This window comes from Vulpes lagopus, chromosome 18, assembly GCF_018345385.1.
Source record: "Vulpes lagopus strain Blue_001 chromosome 18, ASM1834538v1, whole genome shotgun sequence".
NCBI classification, from domain to species: Eukaryota; Metazoa; Chordata; class Mammalia; order Carnivora; family Canidae; genus Vulpes; species Vulpes lagopus.
The window spans coordinates 29,337,169-29,360,231 of NC_054841.1; the positions used below are offsets into that span (position 1 = coordinate 29,337,169).

At 48.4% G+C, this 23,063-nt stretch overlaps 1 protein-coding gene across 1 annotated transcript; it reads left to right on the top strand.

Moving 5' to 3' along the window:
- The first annotated feature begins 197 nt into the window (after window positions 1–197).
- On the top strand, window positions 198–22,327 carry VPS16 (VPS16 core subunit of CORVET and HOPS complexes). Its single transcript, XM_041733199.1, has 24 exons — window positions 198–317; window positions 15,808–15,896; window positions 16,124–16,221; window positions 16,303–16,431; window positions 16,509–16,653; window positions 16,779–16,894; window positions 16,990–17,112; window positions 17,242–17,297; window positions 17,643–17,732; window positions 17,836–17,930; window positions 18,031–18,107; window positions 18,568–18,699; window positions 18,821–18,948; window positions 19,091–19,126; window positions 19,316–19,424; window positions 19,558–19,692; window positions 19,786–19,894; window positions 19,986–20,083; window positions 20,169–20,276; window positions 20,585–20,662; window positions 20,774–20,943; window positions 21,026–21,122; window positions 21,817–21,920; window positions 22,036–22,327. Exons 1-24 carry the CDS (start codon window positions 265–267, stop codon window positions 22,178–22,180), a joined length of 2,520 nt encoding a protein of 839 aa, XP_041589133.1. The 5' UTR covers window positions 198–264; the 3' UTR covers window positions 22,181–22,327.
- The last annotated feature ends 736 nt before the right edge of the window (window positions 22,328–23,063 follow it).

Consider the following 23,063-nt stretch of genomic DNA (forward strand, 5'->3'; position numbering starts at 1 on the left):
CGACAGGAAGGCGGTGGGGGAGGCCGCGGCGGGGGACCGGAGCCGGGGGCCGGAGCCGGGGCCCGGCCCACCCCGGCGGGCACCGGGCCCGGGTGTGGGCGGGAGGGGGGGGCGGCGACGGCCGAGTACAGTTGCCCACAGTGGTGATGGCCGTGGCGGCAGCCTCGCCACGTGACCCGGACGGGCGGAAGCGGAAGTGCCGGCCCGGAGCCCGTGCTAGGCGGGTGTCCCCTCGGCGCTGCTCAGCCGCCGTCTGCACCAGCCATGGACTGCTACACGGCAAACTGGAACCCGCTCGGGGACTCTGCCTTTTACCGGTGAGCTGCCCCCGCCTCCCGCCCACGGCCCGTCTTACCTCGCTGGCCCACCGGCTCGAGTCTCCGGGCGGAGCCGGCGGCGCGCGCCCCCGACACTGTGGGCGCTGGGGTCCGCCCCTCGCCGGCTCTTCCCCGGCGTCTACCACTTAACGTACAGCCGCATAATGCCCAGGGGCCGGGCCTTCCCCGGCTCCAGGAAGGAAACTGAGGCAAGCACCGAGGTCACACGAGTAGGGGCAGAGCCCGAGAACTGAAACCCAGATCTGTCAGCCTCCGAAAGGATGCTCAGATCACGTTGAGGGAGAAGGCCTGCGGGTGACAGCGAGTGTCCAGTCTTCTGTGGGGAAGTGCTGCCAAAGTCGGACTACAGGGGCGCTCCGCGGGGGGCGGGATCGCGCGGCGGGCGGGGTAGCAGCAAACCAAGGCTGAGAGAAGGGGGGCGAATCCAGGGGCAGCGCAAGTGAGGACCCTCAGCCAGGGGTAGGCCTCTCACGGGAGTCTAGGGTCCTAGCCTATTGATCCGAAGTGTAAACCGATCACGTCATTATCCTGATAAGGATTTTTCAGTGGCGTCGTTTCTTTGTAGGGTAAAATACAAATTCCTTCTGTTGGAACACCTGTAAGTCAGCCTCTATTTGTCTGCACCTCCGTCTGCCCCTCTCCTTACCGAAGTCTTGTATTCCAGTTGCACAGAATTACAGGACCCCAATCAATACACTATGGTATTTCATGGCTCCTCATGTTTGCAGCCAGTCTTGCCCACTTTTTCTCACTGGAGAATTTTTTGTTCCTCTTTCAGGGCTTAGTTCAAGAGTTCTTTCTGAAACCTTCCCTGATTCAATCACAGTAGAGTCGGCTGGCTTTGGGCCTCACATGGCCCAGTATTACCGTCTGTTATGAATGGCACAGTAGATCAGTATTTGCATAGGTTTCTTCTGCTAAACGAAGTTCCTCGAGAGCCAAGATTGTGTTTATCTCTCTATGTCCAATGCATCTTTAGAACAGTGCCTGTTCCATAGTAGTTGCCCAGTAAAGTTTGGACATACTAGGTACTTTAGAAACATCCCTTATAAAAAAAAAAAAAGAAAAAAGAAAAAAACATCCCTTATAAGAGAAAGGAGACAAGATATATTATGTATTTCTGAAACTCTTCTTAGAAAAGAGATTGACTTTTTTTTTTTTTAAGATTTTTATTTATTCATGAGAGACACAGAGAGCGAGGCAGAGACACAGGCAGAAGGAGAAACAGGCCCCATGCAGGGAGCCCGATGTGGGACTCGATCCTGGGACGCTGGGATCATGCCCTGGGCTGAAGGCAGATGCTCAACTGCTGAGCCACCCAGGCATTCGGAGATTGACTATTTTAGTAGGGGTTGGGCCAGGTAACATATAAACACAAACATTTTTTTAAGATTTATTTTTAAATAATTTTTTAAAAAGATTTTATTTATTTATTTATGAGAAACATAGAGAGAGAGAGAGAGGCAGAGACACAGGCAGAGGGAGAAGCAGGCCCCATGCAGGGAGGCCGATGTGGGACTCAATCCCGGGACTCCAGGATCATGCCCTGGGCCATAGGCAGGCGCTCAACCACTGAATCACTGAGCCATTCCTTTTTAAGTAGTTTCTGTACTCAATGTGGAGCTTGAACTTAACACCCTTGAAGGCAAGAGTTGCGTGTTCTACCAACTGAGCCAGTCAGGTGTCCCTAAACATGAACATTTTATTATTATTATTATTATTATTTTATTTATCATGAACATTTTATTTTATTTTTTTATTTTTTAAAGATTTATTTATTTATTTATTTATTTATTTATTTATTTATTTATTTATTTATTCAGAGAGAGCGAAAGAGAGGCAGAGACACAGGCAGAGAGAGAAGCAGGCTCCATGCAGGGAGCCTGACGTGGGACTTGATCCCGGGTCTCCAGGATCACACCCCGGGCTGCAGGGGGCGCTAAACCGCTGCGCCACCAGGGCTGCCCTATCATGAACATTTTAAAATACTGTGATGAGAGGCGCCTGGATGGCTCAGTCCGTTGGGCATCTGACTTTTGATTTCAGCTGGGGTCGTGATCTTAGGGTTGTGAGGCCAAGCCCTGAGTTGGGCTCCCCACTCAGTGGGACATCTGCCTGAGGTTCTCTCCCTGTGCCCCTCTCCCCCTAAAATAAAAACTAAAAATACATCCTTAAAAAATTGTGGTTAAAAAAAATTGTGGTAAAATATATGTAACATAAAATTTACTACCTTAATCATTCTAACAGTTCAGTAGTGTTAAGTATATTCATGTTGTGCAATGAAATCTCCAGAATTTTTTCATCTCACAAAATTGAAACTCTATATCCATTAAATAATAGACTCCCCATTTCCCCCCCTCCTCTAGCCCTGGTAGCTACCATCCTGTTTTCTGTTTCTATGAGTCTGACTACTATAGATAGCCCATGTAAGTGGAATCATTCAGTATTTGCCTTTTTGTGACTGGCTTATTTCACTTAGCATACTGTCCTCAAGGCTTGTCCATATTGTAGCCTGTGTCAAAATTTCATTCCTTCTTAAGGCTGAATAATATTTTTTTGTATGTATATAACACTATTTATGCATTCATCTATCAATGGATACTTGGGTTACTTTTACTTCATGACTGTTGTGAATAATGCTGCTCTGAACATGGGTGTACAAATGTCCCTTTGAGACCATTTTCAGTCCTTTTGGATATATACCCTGAATAGAATTGCTGGATCACATGTAATTCTGTGTTTGTTTTTTTGAAGAACCATCAGGCTATTTTCCATGGCAGCTACACCATTTTACATTTCTAGCAACAAGGTACAGAAGTTTGTCAGTAGTACTTATTTTTATTTTTTAAAGATTTTATTTTTTTTATTATTATTATTTTTTTAATTTTTATTTATTTATGATAGTCACAGAGAGAGAGAGAGAGGGGCAGAGACATAGGCAGAGGGAGAAGCAGGCTCCATGCACCGGGAGCCTGATGTGGGATTCGATCCCGGGTCTCCAGGTTCGCACCCTGGGCCAAAGGCAAGCGCCAAACCACTGCGCCACCCAGCGATCCCAAAGATTTTATTTTTAAGTAATGTCTACATCCAACGTGGGGCTCAAACTCACAACTCTGAGATCCAGAGTTGCATGTTTCGGGCAGCTTAGGTAGCTCAGCGGTTTAGCGCCACCTTCAGCCCAGGGCCGGATCCTGGAGATTCGGGATCGAGTCCCACGTCGGGCTCCCTGCGTGGAGCCTGCTTCTCCCTCAGCTGTGTCTCTGCCTCTCTCTCTCCCTCTCTGTGTATCTGTCATGAATAAATAAATAAAACCTTTAAAAAAAAAAAAAAGAGTTGCATGTTTCACCAGCTGAGCCAGCAGGAGCCCCAGGAGTATTTATTTTTGAGGCAAATTGGGAGTCAATTTCAGGGGTGAATTGATTTCAGGGGATTTCAGGGGTGACCATGGGCTTTCCTGGGCCTGAGGATATTGGAATAGATTATTTCCCAAGGCTAGATCTGATGTGCCTCTTCCTCCCCAGTGGTCCAGTAGTTCAGCCTGGACCATAGAGGCAAAGGCTGGAGATCATCAATTTTCACACAGGTGTTCTGACACTGTGGTGGGGCATACTGTTCCACAAACTCAGCTGCATAGCCACAGGGATTTCTTTATTGTTTCCTGGAGGGGGCTGGAACTGAGGCTATGAGAGGTGCAAGGTTTAGTTGCAAGTGGTTTCCTGGTATTAGAATCCAGGGTCCTGTTTACTGCTGCTGAGATTTCCACTTCTCAGACCTGGGTGTAGAGGAGCAAGGTATGACTGGCCTTCTCATTGAAGGTATGACTGTTCTTACAAAAGTCCAGACCCCTAGGCTCTTCTGAGAAGCTTCCCTCCCTGCTGCCCTTCACTCTGCCTATCCGTATGCCACGCCACCCTCTAGGCACAGCTTGAGTCCCCCAACTGTCCCTGAGACACTTTCTTTACTTCAAAGGCCTGGGGAGGCAGTCTGTGTTTTGTTGCTCTTCACTCCCTGACCCTTACTCTTATCCCCCTTAGAGGGGCTCTGCTTCCTTCCCAGCCAGGTCTGTGTTGCTGCCAACCTCCTCAACCACATCCCTCACTGCCTATTTGGACAGCCTTCTGGGCATCCCAGCTCTTGCCGCTTTCTATACTGACTTAAGTGGCAACCTGGTTTCATGGTTCTATGAGCTCTCTTCAAGTGATTTTATCTACATCAGCCACCCTTCACTCTGCACTTGTGCTCTTTCAGAACTGCTTTGCCTCTGAAAAATTGAATTCAGGCAGCCCCCTATCTGACCATAAGCTACTGTCCTCACTGATACTCTGATACCTCTGGATATACCTGTCCTTCAACCTCGGTGGGATCCCCACCCCTGGAATGCTTTGTTCTCTCATATATGTGTGCAGAGTCCCCTTCTATTTTTTTTTTTTTTTTTAGAGTCCCCTTCTATAAATGTGTCCTTTCCTGTCCAGCTTGGAATACAGGCATAGTCATTTCAGTTTTTTGCCTTTTCCCTGACAGCCTTGTTCCTTTGTCTTTGGTTTCCCTGCCTGGCACAGAGCCACCTCCCAGTGTACCAACCACTCACCATCTCTACCTGTGCCTAGGCTACTGCTAAGTGCTGCCAGGCAGGTTGGGACTGCAGCAAATCGATGCCCACCAGACTCAACTGGGCCCTCCCAGTCCTCTTATGGCGGGGTGGGGGGGTCAGCCTACATGTATCACAAGGACTCTTCTTTTCCTTTTAAAGATTACACAAAGAAACAATTAAAATAATCATAATCTCCTTGGCTCCTCCTCCCAACAGCTGACATCATCTTGTGCTCCTGCGAGAACTGGAAGTCTTTGAGGGCCTAGGCTCCCCCCTACCAAACCTGGCCCGTTGAGAGATATCCCCCTGTTTCCCTGTCCTCCCAGAAGCTATATGCCACCCACCCATATCCTTCCTCAGCCAGTGTTTCTCCAGCTGCTGTTCAGGACCCCTTGCATCAGGATCACCTGAGATGCTGGCTAAGTCATGGTCGTCCTGGTCTTAGCATCCTGCTGGAGCGTCCATGATCAGACCTACTACTGCATTATCTCTGGGATGGGTCCTAGAAATTTGACCTGTATCTCCCCATCCTAACAAAAAATAAACTTCCTCCATTCCACAGGTCCCTCCTTCTCACCATATCTTTCTCCACTGCACTCTAGCCAAAGGTCCAAAGGCCACCATCTATATTTGCTTCTGTTTTCTCTCTTCCTGAAGACCATTCACTCTGGTCTGACAACCCTACTTTTCATGACGATCTGACACTTAGTGGACAGATCTTAGGCCTCATCTGAGGCCTTCCTAGAACACTTGATAGAGATGAGTCCTCACTTCTTTCTTGGGAATTGAATTTAACCTTTTACCAGGAACATTTTCAGGTATACAACAAAGTAGAAGAGTAGGGATCCCTGGGTGGCGCAGCGGTTTGGCGCCTGCCTTTGGCCCAGGGCGCGATCCTGGAGACTCGGGATCGAATCCCACATCAGGCTCCCAGTGCATGGAGCCTGCTTCTCCCTCTGCCTATGTCTCTGCCTCTCTCTCTCTCTCACTGTGTGCCTATCATAAATAAATAAAAAAAAAAAATTAAAAAAAAAAAAAACAAAGTAGAAGAGTAGAATGAATACACAGCATCATCACTTGGGCTTAAAAATTGTTGTTATATTGGAATATTTGCTTCAACACTCTGGAAGTTAAAAATATTTTATTAAGGAAAAGTTCAAATATACATAAACAGTAAGAGCAATTTAGTGGACACCCACGTACTCCTCACCTAGTTGCAATAAAGAGCAACACTAATTTTCTTTTCATCTTTCTCTTCCCTCTCTTATACACGCTTTTTTGGGACTATTTAAAAACCGACTCCAGGGATCCCTGGGTGGCGCAGCGGTTTGGCGCCTGCCTTTGGCCCAGGGCGTGATCCTGGAGACCCGGGATTGAATCCCACGTCGGGCTCCCGGTGCATGGAGCCTGCTTCACCCTCCGCCTGTGTCTCTGCCTCTCTCTCTCTCTCTGTGACTATCATAAATAAAAAAAAATAAAAAAAAAAATAAAACTACAATACTATTTTTCTTTCTTTCTTTCTTTTTTTTTTTTTTACAGTACTATTTCATACCTAACAAAATTAACATTTAAAATCGTCTAACAACCAGTCCTTATTCAGGCTTCTCCAGTTGTCTTCAAAGGGTCTTTTTATAACCAGTTTGTTCAAATCAAGACCCAAACTAGAATTACTCATTTGCTTACCTCTCTTAAGTCTTTTGTAAACTTTTTTTTTTTTTTAAGATTTTTATTTGTTCATGAGAGAGAGAGATGCAGAGACATAGGCAGAGGGAGAAGCAGGTTTCCGCAGAGAGCCCGCATGTGGGACTCAATCTCAGGACCCTGGGAACACAACCTGAGCCAAAGACAGATGGCCAATCACTGAGCCACCCAGGTGCCCTGAGTGTTTTGTAAATTTGAATGTTGTTATCCCCACTCTCACCCTTACCTTTTATTTTCATGACATTGACTTGTGTGGTTTGTTGTGTTGTTTTTTGTTTTGATTTCTGTGTTTTTTTTTTTTTTAAAGATTTTATTTATTTATTCATGAGAGACACAGATTGAGAGAGAGGCAGAGACACAGGCAGAGGAAGAAGCAGGCTTCTTGCAGGGAGCCTGATGTGGGACTCGATCCCAGGTCTCCAGGACCACGGCCTGGGCCAAAGGCGAGCACTAAACCGCTAAGCCACCCAGGGATTCCCGATTTCTGTGTTTTTTTTTTTTTTAGATTTTATTTATTTATTCATGAGAGACACAGAGAGAGGCAGAAACGTAGGCAGAGGGATAGGCAGGCTCCATGCAGGGAGCCCGATACAGGACTTGATCCCGGGACCCCGGGATCATACCCTGAGCCAAAGGCAGGTGCTCAACCGCTGAGCCACCCAGGCGTTCCAACATTGACTTGTTTAAAAGACCAAATCACTTTCTGGATTTGTCCCATTGTTTCCCTGTGGTACCTTTGAACTTTATTCTCTGTCATATCCTGTATTTCCTGAAACTGTGTTTTAGATCTAGAGGCTTGAATAGATTCAGGGTTGAACTTTTTGGCAGAACTGTTTCATAGGTGATGCTGTGGTATTTATGCAGCATCACATCTTGAAGCATCTTTTAAAAAAAAAAGATTTTATTTATGCATGAGACACACAGAGAGGCAGAGACACAGAGGGAGAAGCAGGCTTCCTGTGGGGAGTCCAATGTGGGACTTGATCCCAGGGCCCCAGGATCATGACCTGAGCCCAAGGCAGACGCTCAACCACTGAGACACCCAGGTGCCCACATCATGAAGCATCTTATATCAGATTGTCCACTATGAGCAAAGTTGAGATTGACCAGTGGGTTTGAATGCTAATGGCCACATCCTTCCTTGTCAAGTTATATGTAATCAGCTTGCAGGCTGGTACCCCCAGGAATGGTGCCATATTGGGACCAGATACTAGTCTTTACTGTTGCCAGATTAGCTATTCAGCAGTAGTGTTAGCCAGGCCAGCCTCCCCAGAAGGGAGGCTCCCAAGACATGAGATTATCACAGGGTTTTCAAGCAGTGGAAGGCTAGTTTCTGTGGACACAGCAAGGCAAGCTACTTCCACTGTTGCCAATTTTCAGGTTCCAGTTCTTTTCCTGATCAATGCTGTTAACTTTCACATGAAAAATCGTGTTGGTGAATTCAACTATTATAATTTAACAACCCATGCAATTACATTTTGTGTTTGATTTTTAGCAGTAGCAGCTGTGTGGCTATAAGAACTAAGAGATTCTCTTAGGGCTGTTATGGAAGCTTTCTACTTCTCAGAGCCATGTCTTGAGCTGAAAGTTAATGGACCCAAGCTTGTCATTTTCTCTTTGTAAATGTCCAAGTGCACTCACAATAACCAAGCCCATCCCGCAGCCCTTATAATCATCATTACTACCATATGGTCAGGCACAGAAGTCACTCCAAAGGTGCATGGTTTTTTGTTTTTTTTTTTAATTTTATTTATTTATTCTTGAGAGATAGAAGGAGAGACAGAGCCAAAGACACAGGCAGAGGGAGGAGCAGGCTCCATGCACCGGGAGCCCGACGTGGGATTTGATCCCGGGTCTCCAGGATCGCACCCTGGGCCAAAGGCAGGCGCCAAACCGCTGCGCCACCCAGGGATCCCCAAAGGTGCATGTTTGACTTGGCATTTCACCACAGTAAACTGCAGGCTTGATTAACTGTGATGCCATTGCATGCAGTAGGTGACTAGCATTTGTTTCCCATGACAGGGAGCTTAGTACTGCACTCAGGCCCAAACACACAATCAAACCAATCCCCGAATCACATCTTTAGGGGGCTGTCTTCTGGACCACTCCCACCCCCAATTTATATCAGTTTGGGTTCAGTCGGGAGACTTAACCTGAGAAAGTTTGGTAAATATAAAGAATTATTAAACTGTGATAAGAGAATAGCTAGGGATGCCTGGGTGGCTCAGTGGTTGAGTGTCTACCTTTGGCTCAGGTTGGGATCCTGGGATCCAGGGATTGAGTCCCACATCAGGCTCCTCACAGGGAGCCTGCTACTCCTTTTGTCTATGTCTCTGCCCCTCTTTCTGTGTCTCTCATGAATAAATAAATAAATATTTTTAAAAGAGTAAGACATATGAAAATTTTGTATAATCACCCAGGACTGAGGGAGTGTGCCCAAGGAATGACAAACTTGGAAGGGAAGCCCCCTCCCCACATTGGGGTTCAGATCTTGATGGAGAAAATAAAATTGTAGCTCACTAGAAAGCAAGTTTTGTGCCAGAGCTGTCCATAGTTGCTGGGCAAGCAAGAAGCAACTCTCTCGAGTTCAGAGGTAGGGGGACACAGGTGAGCTGCAGCTGGTGGCCAAGCATATGGGCAAAGGACGGAATGGGGCTGCTGGTGCAGACAGGCAGCCTAGAGCGTGTGGTGTCTGTAGCCTGAGCCCCACAGACAAAAACTGGATGCCCAAGTGTGCCAGGGGAGTCAGTGGAAATGCAAGGGCTCAGGCAGGGTGGCCAGCAGACAGGCATCTTGGCAGCCCAAGAAGTAGTGTGGGCAGGAGACTAGGAGTATGGTGTCTGTCCAGGGAGCGGTGGGAAGGTGATCTCCATTCCCAGCAAACCTCTGAGGTTGCTGCTGCGTAACTGAGGCGGAGCACCATGAGATGTCCTCATACCCTGGCTACTGGCCAGCTCTGCCTGGATTGGAAGCAGTCAGAGAGCTCCTTCCTCGGCAGGATTCCTCCAAGTGCCCTCTACTGAGGAAGATTAAGATCACACAGTGAAGGAGAAAGGCCTAAAGAAATGCTGTCTGCTATCACGGAAAGGTCAAAAACTACATATGTGTTATCAAAAATTCAAGTAATGCAAAAATCTGAAAATTGACAGTCTTCCAACATCCCTGCATTCACCACTTTCCCCACAGGTAACCACTGTCTCTGGCTCAGTGCAGCTTCCTGTCTCTGTTTTTCTATGTACGTACACACATACGTGTAGTTATATGTAAATATGCTGGTCAAAAATACGTGCTCGGTTGTTTGTATAAAATAAATGCGTTCATATGGTTCCTACTGAGCTGCAGCTTCCTTTTTTTTTTTTTTTTTTTCTTACTTAACAGGACATCTAGAGATCATTTCATGTCAGTACACAGGCTCACCTTACTAGTGGCCACATACTATTCCCCAGAACAGGCATCCCATAGTTTATTTAACCAGCCCCACTTTTTTTTTTTTAAGATTTTATTTATTTATTCATGAGAGACACTGAGAGGGAGAGGCAGAGACATGGGCAGAGGGAGAAGCAGGCTCCATGCAGGGAGTCCAATGTGGGAATCAATCCCGGGACTCCAGGATCATGTCGTGAGTCACGGGCAGACACCAACCGCTGAGCCACCCAGGCATCCCTAACTAGCCCCATTTTGAAGGAAGCTTTTCTATGATTTGGGGGAGAACTTCTAAAATTCTAAATAGTGCTGCAATCAATTCATATGTTTGTATGCTTGTGCAAGTACTTTTGTAAGTTAGAATCTTAGAAGGAAGTTGCTAAGTCAGAGGGTGTAGACATTTAAAATTTGGAGAGATAGCCCTTCATTTTTCTTCCATAAGGCCTGAACCAGTTTATATACCCACTTAATATGTGGGAAAGTGTTCATTTTCCCACATCTTCAGCAATATTGGATGCTCCTATCCCCTTATTTTTTTTTTTGGCATTCAGATGGCCAAACCATAAAAAATAATTTTTAAAAAGAGATATTTATTTATTTGAAAGAGAGAGTGAGCAAGAGAAAGAGAGAGGAGCAGGAGGCAAGACAAAGGGAGAGGGAGAAGCAGTGCCCCACTGAGCAGGGAACCTGATGCAGGGCTTAATCCCAGGACCTTGAGATCATGACCCAAGCCAAAGGTAGACGCCTAACCAACTGAGCCACCCAGGCACCCCATAAAAAATAATTTTAAATTCATATTTACATAGTCCGTAGATATGTCTTCATATTCTTTGACTACTTTTCCATTGTGTTGTTTCCATTGGTGTGTAAAGGAGCTCTTTACATGGTCTTCATATTAATCCTTTGTTAGAAACGTTATAAATATCTTATCACATAGGTTGGTTGACTCTTGTGTATTCATTTTTAATGTACAGAGTTTTAATTTTTATGTAATAAAATCTATCATTTGATAATTTTGTGTCTTGCTCTGAAAGACTTTCCTAGTTTATATTATAAAAACATTAGCTTATATTTTCTCAAGGGCTTTCTGTTTTTTGTTTGTTTTTAAAGATTTTATTTATTAATTTTTAAAAAATATTTTATTTATTTATTCATGAGAGACACAGAGAGAGAGAGAGGCAGAGACACAGACAGAGGGAGAAGCAGGCTCCATGCAAGGAACCCGACGCGGGACTCGATCCCAGGTCTCCAGGATCACAGCCCAGGCTGCAGGCAGCGCCAAACTGCTGCGCCACCAGGGCTGCCCTTATTTATTTATTCATGAGACACACACACACAGAGGCAGAGACACAGACAGAAAGAGAAGCAGGCTCCATGCGGGGAGCCTGATGCGGGACTCGATCCTGGGACCCCAGGGTCACGCCCTGGGCCGAAGGCAGACGTTCAACTGCTGAGCCACCCAGGGATCCCTTGCTGCTGTTGTTGTGGTTGTTGTGCCACCCAGGGATCCCTTGTGGTTTTTGTTGTTGTTTTAAAGATTTTATGTATTTGAGATCCAGCGAGCAAGAGAGAGAACATGAGCAGGGGCAGAGGGAGAGGGAGAGGCAGACTCCCTATCTAACAAGGGGCTTTATCCCTGTACCCCAGGATCATGACCCCAGTAGAAAGCAGATGGTTAAACAACTGAGCCACCCAGGTGCCCCTGTTTAGTTCTTAAATATTTAAATGTAAAATAATATGATTATAGACTTTGACCATTTTTCTTTTGGTATTATATTTATTTTCAAAAATTAATTAGAGTTGGGGCACCTGGGTGGCTCAGTTGGTTAAACGTCTGCCTTCAGCTCAGGTTATGATTTCAGGGTCCTGGGATCGAGCCCTGAGTCTGGCTCCCTGTTTAGTGGGGAGTCTGCTTCTCCCTCTGCTTCTCTTCTCTGCTCTTGCTCTCTCTCAAATGAACAAATAAAATCTTAAAAAAAAAAAATTAGAGCCTTTTGTATTTTTAAGAAAAGTACCTTTTCTCCATATATATCACAAACATTTTTTCCCTTTTCATTTGTCTTCCTAGTTTGTTTTCCATGAATTTTTTAATGTATAAGAGTTTTTTTTAATATTACTCATTCTAATAATCATTAATGTGATTTAAAAACTCAAAGTCTTATTCCTGTCCGTCCCTGTCTTTATTCAGCTGATTCCACCCCTCACCTACCAATAACCAGTTACTAGATTCTTAGAAATCTTTTCAGAATTTCTTGTTTTTCAGATAGAGGCAAATATAAAACATGTATTGTTTTTGCCCTTTTATATAGAGAAGTATACAGAAGTCCTTTTTATTTAGACTTGTTTTTTTTCTGTGACTTCTGGGTTATATATTGTGCTTACAAATTGTTTCTATTTTGAGAGTGTAAAAATAGCCAAGATTTCTTCTGAGATGGATTTATATATTTCTTTAACACTTAAATCTTAAATTCCATCTGGAAAATATTTTATTGTAGAGATTAAGTAATGAAATAGTGTTTATTGCAATTCTTCCCATATGGCCCATTGTCTCATTTCAAGGATCAATTTGCAACAATTTGAAATGCCATCTTTATTACATGCTCAGTTCCCAGTTCTTTTTCTGGACTCTTTTTCTCTTCCATCAATCTATTTGCTTCTTCCTGTGCCAAGACAACAGTTTTAAATGGCTTTATTTTTACGTAGTGTATTTGATATCTGATATAGATCTGTTCACTTATTTTCAAAATATTTAAAAATATTTTCCAGCATTTTATGTTTAAGATGATACTTGTTTTTTCTGCAAGTGAGTTTTATTTATTTATTTATTTATTTGAGGATTATTTATTTATTTATTCATGAGAGACACAGAGAGAGAGAGAGAGAGAGAGGCAGAGACACAGATAGAGGGAGAAGCAAGCTCCATGCAGGGAGCCTGATGTGGGACTCAATCCCGATCCCAGATCTCCAGGATCACACCCTGGGCTGAAGGCAGCACTGAACCACTGAACCACTGAACCACCTGGGCTGCCCTGCAAGTGAGTTTTAGAATCAGTCTGTGCTGGGGCGCCTGGGTGGTTCAGTCAGTTAAGCCTCTGACTCTTGATCTCAGCTCAGGTCTCTCCATCTCAGGGTCATGACTTCAAGCCCTTCCTTGGGCCCATGCTGGGTATGGAGCCTACTTAAAAAGAAAAGAATCAATTTGTGCTTCCACCCCCCTAAAAAATGTTATTGGAATTCCTATGCATTCATAGATCATTTTGGGATGTTTCTCCATGTCTTCCATATCCTTGAGTAAACTTTGATTTGATTTGATTTTTAAAATTTTTTTAAACTATATTTATTTTTCTTTCACTTTTTTTTAAAGAGTTTATTCATTTGAAAGAGAGAGAGGGATGCCTCGGTGACTCAGTGGTTGAGCATTGTCTGCCTTTGGCTCAGAGCGTGATCCCGGGATTCGGGATCAAGTCCCGCATCAGGCTCCCTGCAAGGAGCTTGCTTCTCTCTCTAGCTTTGTCTCTGCCTCTCTCTGTGTGTATCTCTCATGAATAAATAAATAAAATGTTTTTTTAAAAAAGAGAGAGAGCAGGGGGGAAGGGCAGAAGCAGAGGGAAAAGCAGACTTCCCGCTGAGCCGGGAGCCCGACACAGGGCTTGATTCCAGAACCCTGGGATGAGGATCTGAGCCAAAGGCAGACACCTAACTGATTGAGCCACTCAGGCACCCCTTCTTTCAAGTTTTTTTATTTTATTTTATTTATTTATTCATGAGAGACACAGTGAGAGAGAGAGAGAGAGACAGGCAGAGGGTGAAGCAGGCTCCTTACAGGGAGCCCAGTGTGGGACTCGATCCTGGGACTCTGGAGTCATGCCCTGAGCCAAAGGCAGATAGATGCTCAACTGCTGAGCCACCCAGGCATCCCTCAAGTTTTTATTTAAATTCCAGTTCATTGACATAGAGTGTAATGTTAGTTTCAAGTGTAGAGTTTACACCTGGTACCCATCACAGCAGTGTACTCCTTAATCCCCATCACCTATTTAGCAGCAATTTAGCGCCTGCCTTTGGCCCAGGGCCCGATCCTGGGGGATCGAATCCCACGTCGGGCTCCCGGTGCATGGAGCCTGCTTCTCCCTCTGCCTATGTCTCTGCCTCTCTCTCTCTCTCCCTCTCTCTCTCTGTGTGACTATCATAAATAAATAAAAATTAAAAAAAAAGATTTTATTTATTTATTCATAGAGACACAGAGAGAGAAGCAGAGACACAGGCACAGGGAGAAGCAGGCTCCTTGAGGGGAGCCCGATGTGGGATTTGATCCTGGGACCTTGGGATCACGACCTGAGCTGAAGGCAGACACTCAACCCCTGAGCCACCCAGGCATCCCGCACCCATGATTTTGTTTTGTAAAAAATTTTTGTTAGGTTTGTTCTTACATATCATAATTTTATTGCTTTCATGATTAGGATCTTTTAAAGTTATATTCTAATTGATTTTTGTTATGATATAGAAAATTTATCGTTATAGAAAAGATATAGGTTTTTGTTGACTACCCTCCTGAGCTCTCTTGTTCATTACTCATCGCCTGCCTTGGATTTTCACGTTATTTGTGAATAGCAGCAAACTCCAAAATATAAACCTCTAATTTTTTTTCTTAAATTATTTTGCTAGAACCCTAAGAAGAATGTCAATAGAAGGTAATGGTAGGCATCTGTCTGACTTTTTTTTTTTTTTATCAGGAAGGCTTCCAAAATGATACTAGAGGAAACACTCCCCTTCCCCTTAAATACTGGTTTCTCTTGGCTTCCTGGGATAATGCCCACTCCTTTCCCATCCCCTTTTCCCTACCTCCAGCCATCAAATGATGGCATGCCTCAGGCCTCCTACTTCATCTTCATGATCACACGCTCTTGGTGACCCAAGGCCGTCTCAGATTGCAGTCCTCTCATGCCAGCTTGTGATTTCTGTTACTTCACATAAGCTGAACATTCAGATATTGACATTCCAGCCCAGGACTCTGTCTCCCCAGCTCTGGACTCACTGACGAGCTCCTCTGGGATTTCTTTCAAGCACTGCTAACTCAGTACCTCTAAAACTGAGTCCAGGGGATCCCTGGGTGGCTCAGCGGTTTGGCACCTGCCTTTGGCCAAGGGTGCGATCCTGGAGTCCCGGAATCGAGTCCCACGTCAGGCTCCTGGCATGGAGCCTGCTTCTCCCTCTGCCTGTGTCTCTGGCTCTCTCTCTCTCTCTACATCTATCGTGAACAAATAAATAAAATTTAGGAAAAAATAAATAAATAAATAAAACTGAGTTCATTATCAGCCAGTGTTGAGGTCTATAAAGCCTACAACCTGCTTTGGTGTTAAGAACCAGAAATAGAAGAAAAGCTGACTGCCCTGAGAGACCCTGAATGCAGGCCCAAGCCAGCCACCCAACCCTAGTCCTACCTTAGTTTGTGCCCTGGATATTGGCCACACAACCTATCTTTTGTGCCAGAAGCTCCTGCCATCCATGGACCCTTGCCCTAAGAACCACAGCCTGGCCTGCCAACACCCTCTGCTCTGTCGTCTGCCATTCCTAAGCATGCATGTGGTCCATTGCCCGAGCTGTTTCCAGTCATCACCCTCTCCCACCTGTGGGAGGCCTGTTTCACAGACTGTTCTGTGAAGGACAAATAGAGGCTGTAGGGGTTCCTCTGGGCTCACTCCCATGTGGATGCAGGGTCATTTGAAGGCTAATTTCTGCTTGCCTCTATATGGGCAGGAAATATGAGTTGTACAGCATGGACTGGGACCTGAAGGAGGAACTCAGGGACTGCTTGGTAGCTGCTGCGCCCTATGGAGGCCCTATTGGTATGTTACCCCTCTACCACTGTGTGTTCTGGGACAGTGGGGTGAACTCAATGTCTGTGATTCCTGGGGGCCTTGCTACTGGGTTGTTCTTGCTAATGTATGCCAGCCCTCTTTCCTTCCCACCTCTCACCCCCTTCCAAGATGATTTAAATTTTGGTTCTCATGAAGCTTGCTTCCTTTGGGGTAGACCTGGGGAGCTAGACAGAAAATATCTGCTTAAATTACAGCTCTATTGAGGAACCCATGGCGGAAGGAGAAGGCTGCCAGCATACGGCCAGTGCTTGAGATCTACTCTGCTTCTGGCCTGCCTCTGGCCAGTCTACTGGTGAGCACTTCTGACCCATCTTGGGGCTGGGCTGCGTCTATGTCCTAAGGACAGCCTCAGGAACCTCCCTTTCCTCTACAGTGGAAGAGTGGGCCCGTGGTGTCCCTCGGCTGGTCAGCTGAGGAGGAGCTGCTCTGTGTGCAGGAAGATGGTGTAGTACTGGTTTATGGACTTCATGGTGACTTCCGGAGACACTTCAGCATGGGCAATGTAGGGGCCTTAGGGGGCTAGGGAAAGGGGTGGAATTTGTGACTCTGGCTCCCTCAACCCACAGCCCCTCTTCCCAGGAGGTGCTCCAGAACCGAGTTCTAGATGCCCGGATCTTCCATACTGAGTTTGGTTCAGGGTTGGCTATCCTCACCGGGGCCCACCGCTTCACCCTCAGTGCCAATGTGGGAGATCTTAAGCTTCGCCGGATGCCAGAGGTGCCAGGTAAGCCCTGACATCCCTAAGATAACCATTCAGTGCCCACAGAAGGGCATCAAGTCTGTGGGGCCAACAGAGGCAGAAGCTGTGGGCTCTGGTCATTTGGAAGTTGTCTGCCTCCCTGGCCACAGGTCTGCAGAGTGCACCCTCATGCTGGACCACACTGTGCCAGGACCGAGTTGCACACATTCTTCTGGCTGTGGGGCCTGATCTTTACCTCCTCGACCACGCAGCCTGCTCCGCAGTGGTGAGGGCCCTGAGTGGGAGTGAAATGGAAGGGTTGGGGGAGGCGATGGGGGAAGCTCTGAAAAAAGATCTTGTGTCCTCCCTGGCCTGTCTCAGACGCTCCCTGGCCTGGCCCCAGGAGTGAGCAGCTTCCTGCAGATGGCTATCTCCTTCACCTACCGACACCTGGCACTCTTCACAGACACAGGCTACATCTGGATGGGGACAGCATCACTCAAGGTGTGATCCTTGGACAACATGGGGCACCCTGCCTTGTCCAGGAAAGATCTGTTAGTGGTGGGGGAAGGTCTTTTTAACTAGATTGGTGACTCCTGGGACAGGGCCGTGATATTCCCTGCACTCTTTCAGGAGAAGCTGTGTGAGTTCAACTGCAACATCCGGGCCCCCCCGAAGCAGATGGTCTGGTGAGCACAGGGGTCATGCTGGGAGTGGGTGCAGCCTTGTTTCCTAAAACACTTTGATTCATCCTGTCTACTGGCCAAGCCAGGTGGAGCTTGCATCTTATCATCTCTGCCAGGGCTTACTTGAGGGAAACCCTGGCCCCTCTGTGGGTCCCAGATGCCCCTGGGAGCTGACAGCACAGGGGGAGAAGGAAGCCAATGTCAGAGGAACGGGTTAGGGAGCAGCATGCATGTGCAGGGCTATCTCAAGGTAAAGCAACATAAGCGGTGAAAGGGGACAGCAGGAGATGTGGCTTTGGGCCCAATGTCCTGTGTGTGTCATAGATGTGTGTGTGATGCTGTCCACAGGTGCAGCCGTCCTCGCAGCAAAGAGAGGGCTGTCGTGGTGGCGTGGGAGAGGCGTCTAATGGTGGTGGGTGATGCACCCGAGAGCATCCAGTATCCTTGGAGGGCTCCTGTGGGGGTGGGAGGGGAAAGGAGAGGAAGGGTCACCTGCCCTGCCCCGTTTCTGCGTGCTCTTGGGAACCTTGACCAAGCTCAGATTTGTGCTGGATGAAGACTCCTACCTTGTGCCTGAGCTGGATGGGGTCCGCATCTTCTCTCGTAGCACCCACGAGTTCCTGCATGAGGTTCCAGGTGAGGCCCTCCCAGAACACAGTGTGACTTGGGGCGGGATCAGGTTTCCCTGTGCTGAGGTTTCCTTGCCCTCCCGACACTCACCAACTCCCTCCCCTAGTGGCCAGCGAGGAGATCTTCAAAATTGCCTCAATGGCCCCCGGGGCACTGTTGTTGGAGGCCCAGAAAGAGTATGAGGTAAAGCCCTGGTCGTCTTCCTTGGCCCCAGGATGTTCTCCTTTCCCTTCCTAATTGGCTCTCCCCGTGCCTCTGCCTGGGCATGGTAGACTCAGCCAGGAGCTGCTTGTCAAAAGAGGACTCCAGGCAGGACATTGGGCTGAGGAAAGCCAGCTCAGGTAGACTGGAGTGATATGGTGTCCTCCATGTGGTAATGGGGACGTGCAGGGAACCCCTGCTATCCCCAACCCAGGCACCATTCAGGGCTCCTGTCAAGGTCCCTTCCTGCAATTGTGGGCTGATATGGGTTGGGAGTATATGGGTACCTCGGGTGGACTGTGGGCTGAGGGGGTTTGAGCTTTGGCCTCTGCAGTCCCTCCATACCAGCCCATTTGAACCACAGTCAAGGATGGGGGAACCAAACATGGGGGTGTTTTCTATCATGGCACCCCATCCCTGGCACACTTTCTCTGTCCCCCAGAAAGAGAGCCAGAAGGCAGATGAGTACCTACGGGAGATCCAGGAGCTGGGCCAGCTGACCCAGGCTGTGCAGCAGTGCATTGAGGCTGCGGGACATGAGCACCGGCCAGACATGCAGAAGAGTCTGCTCAGGGTTGGCCTGGACAGCAGGGCTGGGGGGAGGGGCTGCTGGGCAGGGAGTGTGCTGGTAGGAGGGATGGGGCAGTGGGGGGTGGTGGTAAAGATCTCCTCTGTCATCCTCTGACTCTTCTTAGGCGGCCTCCTTTGGAAAGTGTTTCCTCGACAAATTTCCACCTGACAGCTTCGTGCGCATGTGTCAGGACCTGCGTGTGCTCAATGCCATTCGGGACTATCACATCGGAATCCCCCTCACTTATAGCCAGTATCCTCAAGCAAGCCTCAAGGATGTTTATAGCCAGTGGTGGCCGGGGAAGAGGCAGGGACGGGGGCTGAAAATGCTGCCTGAAAGTCCTGGGCAAATAGGGCTCACCCCTCAGCTGGATCCTTAACCAAGTAAAATGCAGATATAAGCAGCTCACCATCCAGGTGCTGCTGGACAGGTACAGCAAGCCCCAGGGTTCTGAGAGGAGGGCTATGTGTGGGTAGGCATTATAGCCTCTGGTGGTTTTTTGTGGTCACGGCTCCTCATCCATTTCTTTGGGGGCTGGGAGGCCTGAGGGCAGGCTGGGGCCGCTCTGCCCTCTCCTATCCCACCTCATCCCTGTACCCTTCATCCCCTTGCCTGCCAGGCTTGTGTTGCGGAGGCTTTACCCCCTGGCGATTCAGATTTGCGAGTACCTGCGCCTTCCTGAAGTGCAGGGTGTCAGCAGGATCCTGGCCCACTGGGCCTGCTATAAGGTGAGGACGTGGGTTCAAGGCATTTAGAGGATTCCAGGCCCTGATGAGATGTAGGAAACATGAAGTGCAGAGCTGAAGGGGGAGGGTGAACGGTGAGATCCAGGTATGTGTGACAACCCCCCTCCATCTGCAGGTGCAACAGAAAGACGTGTCTGACGAGGATGTTGCTCGGGCCATTAACCAGAAACTGGGGGACACGCCAGGCGTCTCTTACTCTGACATTGCTGCACGGGCCTATGGATGTGGCCGCACAGAGCTGGCCATCAAGGTGTGGGCGCCCAGCCCTCCCCAGATGCTCTGACATTGGTATGAGGCCTCCCGGGCCAGCTCCTTCTCTCTGTGCCTTTCTCCCTGCCCACAGCTGCTGGAGTATGAGCCACGCTCTGGGGAGCAGGTACCCCTTCTCCTAAAGATGAAGAGGAGCAAACTGGCACTGAGCAAGGCTATTGAGAGTGGAGACACTGATCTGGGTGAGCAGGGTTTGGGGGAAACCAAGGCTGGGGCCTCTGAACTAACCAAGGGACCAGGCTGGAGTCTCCACACCACCTTATCATTCCTTAGTGTTCACGGTATTGCTGCACCTGAAGAATGAGCTCAACCGAGGAGATTTTTTCATGACTCTTCGGAACCAGCCCATGGCCCTGAGTTTGTACCGACAAGTATGTGCCCTGGGTAGGGGTGGGGATGGAGCTTCATGAGCCCCTAAATTGGCCTTGCTGACTGACTGCCTGTCCATGGCCCCAGTTCTGCAAACATCAGGAGCTAGAGACACTGAAGGACCTTTACAATCAGGATGACAACCACCAGGAGCTGGGCAGCTTCCACATCCGAGCCAGCTATGCTGCAGAGGAGGTCTGAGGTCCACAGAGTGGGTGGGGCCTGTGGGCTGAGCTTCGGGTTGGGCTCCTGATCTGGGCCTCCTATTTGGTACACACCCCTATCTGGTCCTCACTGTTGTGGAAGAGTCTAAGAAGATATGTGACCAGGATGGTGGTTGGTCCCAGAGGAGCTAGCCTCCCCACTAGAGGCACTAGAGTGGTACACCCAGTGGGGAAGGCTGGCCCTGGTTGCCCGGGGACCAGGGAGAACAGTGTAGCCTGAACAGGAAAGGCTAATATCCTTGGTCCCATGAGCTCAGGCTTCCCTTCTTGCCCCTGTAGCGTATTGAGGGGCGAGTCGCAGCTCTGCAGACAGCAGCCGATGCTTTCTACAAGGCCAAGAACGAGTTTGCAGCCAAGGTTTGCCTCATTCTTTTCTGAGAACCTCCTCTGCGCCTGGTCTTGCCTCCTTGTCCCTGTTGGCCCCATCCAGCCCCATCTGGCCTCATCTCTGCCCCATCTCCGCCCCAGGCCACGGAGGATCAAATGAGGCTCCTGCGGCTGCAGCGGCGCCTGGAAGATGAGCTGGGGGGCCACTTCGTGGACCTGTCTCTGCACGACACAGTCACCACCCTCATCCTGGGCGGCCACAGCAAGCGTGCAGAGCAGCTGGCACGTGACTTCCGCATTCCGGACAAGAGGTAGGTGAGGGCTGGGCCCAGAACGTATAGTCCTGGGACCACCTGCTTGTCCCACAATCTTGCAAACCCAGCTTCTTTGCAGGCTCTGGTGGCTGAAGCTGACTGCCCTGGCAGATCTGGAAGATTGGGAAGAGCTAGAAAAATTTTCTAAGAGCAAGAAATCGCCCATTGGCTACCTGGTGAGGCAGGGGCCCTGCATCCACCCCACCTCCAGAGAGAGTAGTCCTGGGGAGGGGACCAGGCTCTGGGATAGGCAGATGTCCCATTCCTTCATCTATTCAGCTGTCCCACATAGTTAGCAAGTATTTCCCATGTCCACACATTTATGGGCCAGGTCTGTGGGCAAGTGGGCCTGAGTTAGCCTGCAGATGTTGGCCGGAGAGGGAATGAGCTGCTTTCTCCAAGGAGGCCCATAGCAATATGAGGGAAAAGTCCCTAAGGGAAAGTCTTGTGTGAGTGGTGGGTGGAGGAGCACTGGGAGGGCATGTCCAGGAGGCAGTGGAGACCGAAGGGGTTTGTTTTCTGTGGCAGGTGATTCAGTGGTATGGCAGGTGGGTGGGGTAAGGACAGCTGTGGGAGAAAACACAGGCCCTGAGAAGGCAAGAGACTCCTATTGCGAGAGGGTAGCAGTGTATCATGGAGTAGCCACATGGACATAAACTGGTCTCAAGGCTCTAACAGACCTGTGGTGTAGGTGGTTCCTGCCCTGAGGCTGTTGAGATTACAATTATCCTACGTGTGTCAGGGCAGGGCTGGAATAGGATTACGGAAGGGTATATGAAATACACAGAGACCATGCATCCATTGGGCTTTTGTTCATAAGAGAGGACAGGAAGGCTCTGCCTTATCTTCTTCTCCCCACCTTCTCCTAAGCCCTTTGTCGAGATCTGCATGAAGCAACACAACAAGTATGAGGCCAAGAAGTATGCCTCCCGAGTGGGTCCCGAACAGAAGGTCAAGGCCTTGCTTCTCGTTGGGTGCGTCAGCTGAGAACCCTGTGGGTGCTGGGTGGTCAAGCCAGTGGGCTGATGAGGAGCACAGTTTGTGCCCTCGGGCAGCCTGACACCCTCTCCCCTCCTGCTCAAACCACAGGGATGTGGCTCAGGCTGCAGATGTGGCCATTGAGCACCGGAACGAAGCAGAGCTGAGCCTCGTATTGTCCCACTGCACTGGAGCCACAGATGGGGCTACAGCCGATAAAATTCAGCGGGCTAGGGCACAAGCCCAGAAGAAGTGAGGGACTCCCCCTGCACGTCTCCTTGAGCCCTAGGCTTGGCAGAAGCATCACTGCTCATCCAGCTTCTTCAGAGCCGAGCTGAGCTGAGAAGCTGGGGTGGGGTTGGAGCCAAGGGTCTGGTTGTAAATAAAGTTGGGACATTTTAGAGTCCTTATCTCATGCAGTCCGGCCTAAGCAAAAGTATGCCAGAGGCAGAACCAATCAGATACCTCAGCAGAACTCTGTGTGTTTGATTGCGTTGGGGCTAGAGGGGGAGTTCCTCAGCAATATTTACAGGAGATCTGCCCCTCTCCACAGTTACCAAAGAAAGCCGCATCAGACTCACAGCCCCTGGGAAGATTATGGGGGAGGTATGCAAAACTCAAGCAGCAGCTCATCAAGAGCCAGTCTGAAAAGCATTACACACGTACACATAAGAACCACGCTAAATGCCTCACCATTGCAATGTCATTTATCCCACAAGACAGCCCTGTGAGATAGGTTACATCACCTCATTTTACAGTAGAGGAGATTGAAGACAGGAGATTTGGTAACAGTATATGGCAGAACTGAGATTTGAAACCTGATTGCACTTTTGGGGGTCTTAGAGCTTCTCCTCAGTTGCTGTGGTGACAAAAGAGGGATGACTGAACTCGGGCCCTCTGAGCAGGGGAGCCTGAGTCAAGGCCCTTGTTCACACTACAGTAAGTAAGGGTTGGAGGAGCGATGCGTACATGGCCAGCATGTTGGAGGGTTAGAAGAGAAGCCTTCACAAACCATGCCCACCTAACCATGGTGAGCAACTCCCATGTGGTCTCGGGGCTGAAGAGGAAAAGAGGATGGAACATCTCAATTCTGCTAATGAAGAACTACAAGCTAGAGACCCCTGGTTCAACCTTACCCC

Coding starts and splice junctions, on each gene's coding strand:
- VPS16 (XM_041733199.1), top strand. CDS start 265: ATGGACTGCTACACGGCAAACTGGAACCCGCTCGGGGACTCTGCCTTT. Junction 17,931..18,030: donor GTTCCTGCATGAGGTTCCAG/GTGAGGCCCTCC, acceptor TCCCTCCCCTAG/TGGCCAGCGAGGAGATCTTC. Junction 19,895..19,985: donor GAGTGGAGACACTGATCTGG/GTGAGCAGGGTT, acceptor ATCATTCCTTAG/TGTTCACGGTATTGCTGCAC.